The following is a 7,859-nucleotide window of genomic DNA, read 5'->3' as shown; positions in this document are numbered from 1 at the left end:
CCGCCTTGCACCCGACTGCCTTGGTCTCATGCTCCCCCACCGCCTTGTACCCGACTGCCTTCCTCTCATGCTCCCCCACCGCCTTGCACCTGACTGCCTTCCTCTCATGCTCCCCCACAGCCTTGTACCTGACTGCCTTAGTTGCTGGTACACATCGTTTTCTCTGATCATTTTGTTTCCTCTTGTCTTGGTACTGCCCACTCTTCCCCTATCAGCTCAGGTTTTGCCATCTCACAAGTTTTCTTGCTGTCACCTGCCTGTCCCCTGTTTTGATCTTCAGTCCTCCATTCAAGAGTTACCATCTTTCTCAACTTTTCCTTCTTTTAAAATTTCTGGCTTCTGCTACTTAAGTCTGCAAGACTCCATTTGATATACACAGAAATAAAAGACAGCGTCCTTGCCTTAGAAGATTTCACTATCTAGACAGTTACAGAGCACATATCATATCAATATAAGGAAACATGACAAGAGCAGCACAAGCCGCTTTTAAGGCAAAGAATTGTTCACCCTCATTTGCCATTGTTAGCAATGCCGGCCATCTGTCTTTTCCGTGATATAAATTGAATGCTATGCTTTTAAAGAATTGGCATTCAGTTTGGATCACAGAAACGGTTTATCCTAAACGTGAGTCACAGAAGTGTGACTTTTTCTTCCTCTTTGGTAATGTGCACATTCTTTTCCAAGTTCTAATATTTTATAATTTTGTAAACTCACTGGTATTAAAACATCACTTTTAAAAATGCTTTAACTGAGCTCTCAGTAGGGTGAGATTACAATCAATGTGAAGCACGCAAGCATAAGGCAAGGTCTTTGGCCTTAAGAAAGTTTAAGTTTCTTACGGAATGCAGAGATTGATATAGGAAAATCAAAATAACAGATGTCAAGACTAAATTTGCTTTAAAAGTTTTACGTTCTGCACAGAAAAATAATCCGGCCATTCCATGTCAGAATAGTGGAGAGTTGCATGTAATAAATAATTTCCTTGGTCCTGAGAGGATAAATTCTTCAAATCATTCCATCCCTTATTTGGAAGAATTTGTATTCTTGCTGAATTGCTTTGCTTTTAAATATGTTTCTTTTAAATCAATAGGATGTTACCTGCCCTTGAGCCAGCAGGTCAGGGGTAGTTATGTGCAGTGCACTTCCATGGGGAGGGGCCAGCAGGTCAGTGGTAGTTATGTGAAGTGCACTTCAGTGGGGAGGGGCCAGCAGGTCAGGGGTGGTTATGTGAAGTGCACTTCAGTGGGGAGGGGCCAACAGGACAGAGGTGGTTATGTGAAGTTCACTTCCATGGGGAGGGGCCAGCAGGTCAGTGGTAGTTATGTGAAGTGCACTTCAGTGGGGAGGGGCTTAAGCAACACGTGTCATCTTTTATGTTTTCTGTAGTCACCACTCAGCATTCGTGGCTCCTTGTTTTCTGCAAGACGAAGCAGCAGAACAAGTCTTTTTAGTTTCAAGGGTCGAGGAAAAGATCTAGGATCTGAGACTGAATTCGCTGACGACGAACACAGCATCTTTGGAGACAATGAGAGCAGAAGGGGCTCACTGTTTGTGCCTCACCGACCCCCGGAGCGGCGCAGCAGTAACATCAGCCAAGCCAGTAGGTCCCCCCCACTGCTGCCGGTGAACGGGAAGAAGCACAGTGCTGTGGACTGCAATGGTGTGGTCTCCCTGGTTGATGGACCCTCAGCCCTCATGCTCCCCAATGGACAGCTTCTGCCAGAGGTGATAATAGATAAGGCAACTTCTGATGACAGCGTAAGGACATTTTACGTAGCTTAGGCATGGCTGGGCCCTCATTCCTGCATCAGTCGGTCTCTCTGCTGAAGGGACCTTCTTTCTCGTCCTGTGAATGGCTCTGCATATGGCAATATTTTTTTTCTGTAGAAACACACTTTTAACTCATTAACTTAATCTTTATACTAGATGTTGTAGGCAACTAATTCAAAGATATTTATGATCCCATTTTTGAAAAAAAGCACTTTATTGATTTTATAATTGAAGATTAGAGAATTACATAGATTATATGTGCACAGAAAATGCATTAGTAATGCTAATCTTGGTTAATAGTAGGTCCCATTTCTATGAAGAAATTTGCCACATACTGTTATCTTTTCAAGTCATTAATATTGCCTTATTACAAGGGATCTTAACTGAGTGGTTACTGATAACAACAGCAAACATGTATTTAGTGTTTACAGGAAACTTATGAGGTGACATATTATCCCTCCTTTACAAATGGGGAAATTGAGGCACAGGGAAAGTAACCCACGTTCACAGAGCTAGTAAAGAAGGTTAAATAGAAGCTCTCTGTGTTGGAGCTTATGTTCCTTTGTATGTTTTTTAATTGAATCATAACTGTGTGCATTAAGGGAAGAGCTATGTTCTTAACCACTGTGCATGCTCTCTCTCCCGTATGCAGTAGGCCTCTTGTCTTGGAAGTAATTTAGAATGTCTTTAGATCCTTTATATAAATGCCACATAACTATTTTTCATTACAAAATCTTTTGTCTAGAGTCCATGAATCCAAACAAAATATCCAGAATGCATTCATCAATGCAAACAAACAACAAAGCAAAGCAAATGTGTCCAAGTAACAATTACAGTTTAGGAGTGGTTAAGTTAGGGTGTCTTGTTCAGCTTGAAAGGGAGATCTTTCTGGTTACTGGGTCTCCAGGATACCTCTCTAGCCTACTCACTATGATACACTGCATTTCTTAAGATCAGCAAGGAGCTTGACTAACCCAACAAGCTTTGAAAATATACTATACATTCACACGTTCATTTTTTTCACACACTGTAGTATTTGAAGTGAGAATAAAGTTCCTTCAAAGCCAGGACCACACATGTTTCAGTTTGAACAGATGCATGTGCTTTTAGGTGACATGTGACCCCTGTGTTTGCATGTGTGGTCCCCAACCCCTGGGCTGCGGACCATACTGGTTTATGGCATGTTTGGAACTGGGCCAGGAGGTGAGTGGTGGTCGAGTGTACTTGCTGTCATTGTTCCCAAACCACCTGGGGTCCACCCCTGTCAGATAAGCAGCAGCATTAGATTCTAGTAGGAGCATGAACCCTACCATGAACTGTGCATGCAAGGGATCTAAGTTGCATGTTCTTTATGAGAATCTAATGCCTGCTGATCTGAGGTGCAGATGTAATGCGCTTGATTCATCCCAAACGATGCTCCCCCTCCAGGGTCCATGGAGAAATTGTCTTCCATGAAACTGATCCCTGGTGCCAAAAAGGTTGGCAACCAATGCTTGCATGATATATCTTAAGCCTATCTATCAAGGTATTTTTGTTTTCAAATGAGCATGTTGAGTTTCTAAGGCAACCAAATTTTATTGTATGTTGTTTTTCAATGATGTATATAATCTATAAAGTATTATGTAATACATATCAGATTTGGAGATTATTTCATATTTTTGAATGAAGTACTTTCATTTAAAAATTTATATGTATATATATTTTTTAACCACAAAAAGGTCAACACTGCAATAAATCCTAAAACTAGAAAACTGGAAGAATGAGTGGATATTTGTAACATTGCAATAATTATAAAAACGTGGCATAATACACAGTGTAGATGAAAACACTGCATAACAAATAATATAATCTCTATACCTGAACGATGTCTACATGGGAAAGAATGTGTGTAATCAAGCCAAAGAATTTGTTTAATGAAGCAAATTCTTGTTTGAGTTGGGGGGAGAACATCTCTGCCTCTGGAATGTCGGTAGATTAGAGACTCTGTAAAAAGTCACCTGCAGCTATGTGTGTGTGTGTTCACAGATGCATATATATGACATATTATATATATATGTATGTATGTATACACATATATATAGACACATGCACATATTTATGCCTATATGTCAATGTTTTGATATATTAATAATACACATATGACTATAACTCTACAACTTTATGACTTTAAAAGTATTTATGTTTGTAAAGCATACATGTACCACATACCCCACACAAGCAGACAAATGGATGACAGATGTAGAGTTGCATAGTTGTTTATATATATGTGTGTGTGTGTGTATTGCTGGCCTACACTGAACCCGTGTAGTGTTTTAAATTTTAATTAGTTGCCCAGTTTTAAAAAGTAATACATTTTCACATAAAAATAAATATACCCAGTATGCTTGAGCTCATACTTTTTTGCATGGCAGCAATTTTTAGAGCTGAATAGACATGGATCAGCTCTTTCACATGGAGCTTCCATTCACCATTTTACTACAGATTCCTGAAGTCATAATTATTCTTTTCAAACTGAGTCGTTTAACTTCACACACTCAGTTCATGAGGTCTTCCTTGGCAGTAAGAAATAGGCATCACAGAAGCCTTCATTAATGTTACGTCAACAAAGGGTAATTATAGAAATTTATCAGAGAAAGCTGAGGTTCTATCTCGTTGCATACACAGAACTATAGCAATCTGCTTAGCAGTTTTCCTGTAGGACTCTTACTTGGTAAAACTGTATGAATAAATTGGACCGCCAGAAAGACAAAGAGATGATAATAGTGATATAACAACAGTAGCCAGCTTCCTTTTATTTCCTAAATATTAACTCTTTTAATCCTCAGAACAAAAATATGAACCAAATGCTCTTATTAGCCATTTTTATGATAGGGCAACTGAGACAAAGAATTTAGAAACTGTCCTATGATAAGCAGCCAGTCAATAGCACAGTCATAATTTAAGTCCAGCAATCTAGCTTCTACTTTTAATTACTGCAGCTACAGAAGCAGGGTTTTATTTTATACCTATAATTTATTGGAATTTTATTTCTAAGACTTAAATTAATCATCTTTATTTTTTCAGGGCACAACCAATCAAATCCATAAAAAAAGACGCCCCAGTTCTTATCTCCTTTCAGAAGACATGCTGAATGACCCTTGTCTCAGACAAAGAGCAATGAGTCGGGCAAGCATATTAACCAACACTGTGGAAGGTTTGTATGGATAATGTTCTCTTTACTACACAGATTCTGAAATAAAATTAATATAAATTTTGATTAGCTGTCAATAAGTACATAAAAATTTTAGAAAGAATACAAAGACTATAAAAGCACTTTAAGTGACAATAAAAGTAGATGCTGATATAATCATTTTTATGTGTTTAAAAAATGAATTATTTGTGAGCAAAAACAGGCATTGGTGATATTGCCTTTCAAAGATAAATAATTTAATGTTAATTTATGCATAAAACTAGGTTAACCAAAAGCCATATGATTCTTTTAGTATATAATCTTGGAAACTATCTAGTCTCTCTGAATTTCTCTCTTCTAATAAGTGAAGTGAGTCAAAGCATAACAACTTTTAAAAATGTCCTGACTTCCACTCTTCCCCCAATAACATGCCCCAGGTCTTACCTTGTCCATGAGCTAACCCCTCACCGCACATACTCCCATCACCGGTCCAGACCAAATTTCTACCCACCTCCCAAGTTTATGGTGAAAATTAAATGGAAAAATGGTGTGAAGTGTCCATTTCATGAATCTCTCTGTAAATTATTTCTAGTAGCTTGGTTCTGGAATTGTTTTCACCTGTGAACTAGTGAGAGCTATTTTAGGATATAATTGTCTTACTGTTGTTATAGGATTAAAGACATAGGGGTATTGTGCCTGTGTGTGTATTGGTGGAAAATACACATTTCTCTATTAAGGAGGCATCAGTTCTATTTGCCATCACATGGTAGAGGTATATTTCTCTGAGGGAAATCCACATATCTGTTCATAGTCATGGATCTCACTGCCTTTTCCTATATGCTTGATCTAATTAACAAGCATGTGATCCAAGAATTGTCCTTAATATGCCATTCTTTCATCAGAGCAGTACCGTTACATTTCCAAAGTCTAAATCACAAATCGTGTTTAAATTTTAGAGTGGTGCACTGCTGGTTTGTATCTGGCTAGTAATAAACTATACAAATGGTTGACTCATCTTCTCTGTTGCTTTTTTCCTACCAGAACTTGAAGAGTCCCGACAAAAATGTCCACCGTGGTGGTACAGATTTGCACACACCTTCTTAATCTGGAATTGCTCTCCATATTGGATAAAATTCAAAAAGTTTATCCATTTTATTGTCATGGATCCTTTTGTAGATCTTGCAATTACCATTTGCATAGTTTTAAACACACTGTTTATGGCTATGGAGCACCACCCAATGACGAAAGAATTCGAAAATGTCCTGGCTGTGGGAAATCTGGTGAGTTTCGCATTGTTATTGCTCATAGATTCCCTTCTTAGTTGTCAGCATGGTCGTTTCCTTTTTTTTTTTAAGTTAGATGGATTTACAGCCTCGTAGTTATGCATATCCAAGATTTACCATATGAATCGATGTGTTATATATACTGGTTATGTGTAATACTTTGAAATACTTTTGCAGGAGTGTTGAGGTCTATACACAACACTATGTCCATAAAGAGTCATCATCTTGTAAGTTGATAGTGTTTGTTCATTTGTTTTTTCTGCCTATATGTCTGTTGGAAGCAACATGTTGAAAATGTACTTTTTTTTTTTTTCTTAAATGTGGTACTTTCTTACATTAAACTTTAGCTTCTTTCTGAGAACACATCTACGTATTTTCAGAAAAACTATGGATCCATTGTTTTGATATAATAATGATGAAGTGTCTGAGACCTGGATCTGAATCCTGACTCTTGCCTTATTATATGACATTGGATAAATATTTTAAACTCTATATTCTATCATTTTATCATTTATAAATTATCATTACAAAATGATAATTCTTCATAATATAATTGCAGTGATATACTATTTATCATATTAGTGGAGGATTATGCACTTTCCACTTAACTTGCTAGACTGGCGTAGTGTAACTATTCAACAAATGAAAGCATCCTCAGCATCCTCGTCACACTTTCATTGAGTGAACATAAGCCTTAAGGATAACAATCTTAAGAAACCAAGGGTTGCAATGAACATTGAAGATAAAAGGGCAGGCAAGAAGGTGATCTGTAGTCTCTGGAAAATACTGGATCCAATTAGGAAAATGGATGGCAGAGTGATCTCTTTGTGAAGCACTGGTCACTCTCTAGCTGAACGTCTCACAGCAAACAACACATGACAGACTTTGATAATGTGTGTGAAACAGGCATTTGTTCTGTATTAGGGCAAAAGAATTTCAGTTTCTGACTCTTTATGAATTGTGAATAACTCAGTGTCATTGTAAATGTCTATATAAGATAATTTTATTTTTTGCTGTGATCCCCAAACAATTGATCTTTGAAGCCTCAGAGTTGAATTTTTTCCTGAGTCTGTCTTCTCTCCTAAATGGCCTACAGATACTCCCAGTCAAATGTTTGTACCCTCTTAGTTAACATTCTTCCTTCCTTCTATTTGTCGTTAGAAAAAGGCAGAACCATCTAGTTTTTAATTGTTATTAGAGGTCCAGACTATGCAATTCAGCACTTTCTGGCTAAGTTCACTGCATCCTTGCGACTCAAAAATGATTCACTGTGTCTCTTATCTATTACCATACTTCCAAGTGCAGGTACTCTCTGCAAATCATCTTGATGTTGCATTATTTTAAAATTATCTCATGGAGGAGACCTAACCATTTCCCTTTAAATCTTGTTTGGTTAGATTCTTTGAGTCAGTGTGTACCCAAATGATTCATAAACAAGTATTTCACCACTGCCTTTTTAAGTAAGTCCTTTGAAACCAGTATCATGAATTAATGATGTTTTGCAATGTACTTTTGTTTCAAAGCTTCGGAAGTATTACTTTAGTTGCCACTCTGTCAATTAAATCCTTTCTTTCCTTTTCTACTGATAAATCTTTGAAGAATGAGTCAACATGCTCTTTATTGCTCCAAGAGTAGTC

General features: G+C 37.5%; 1 protein-coding gene across 3 annotated transcripts in view; it reads left to right on the top strand.

Annotated features, from left to right (window-relative positions):
• The window catches only part of SCN9A (sodium voltage-gated channel alpha subunit 9), a 166,617-nt gene that overhangs the window by 74,922 nt on the left and 83,836 nt on the right, over nt 1-7,859 (top strand). For 2 of the 3 annotated variants that reach the window (XM_003795149.2, XM_012808459.1), the window contains exons 11-13: nt 1,387-1,725; nt 4,834-4,963; nt 5,981-6,219. In XM_003795149.2, coding sequence (XP_003795197.1) covers nt 1,387-1,725; nt 4,834-4,963; nt 5,981-6,219 — 708 coding nt within the window. Of the gene's footprint in view, nt 1-1,386; nt 1,759-4,833; nt 4,964-5,980; nt 6,220-7,859 lie in introns of all 3 variants that reach the window. The other variant, XM_012808458.1, reaches the window with a different exon arrangement.

This window comes from Otolemur garnettii, unplaced genomic scaffold (assembly GCF_000181295.1).
Source record: "Otolemur garnettii isolate 467f Iridium unplaced genomic scaffold, OtoGar3 scaffold00090, whole genome shotgun sequence".
Taxonomy (NCBI): Eukaryota; Metazoa; Chordata; class Mammalia; order Primates; family Galagidae; genus Otolemur; species Otolemur garnettii.
This window is presented reverse-complemented; position numbering and strand designations above follow the sequence as displayed.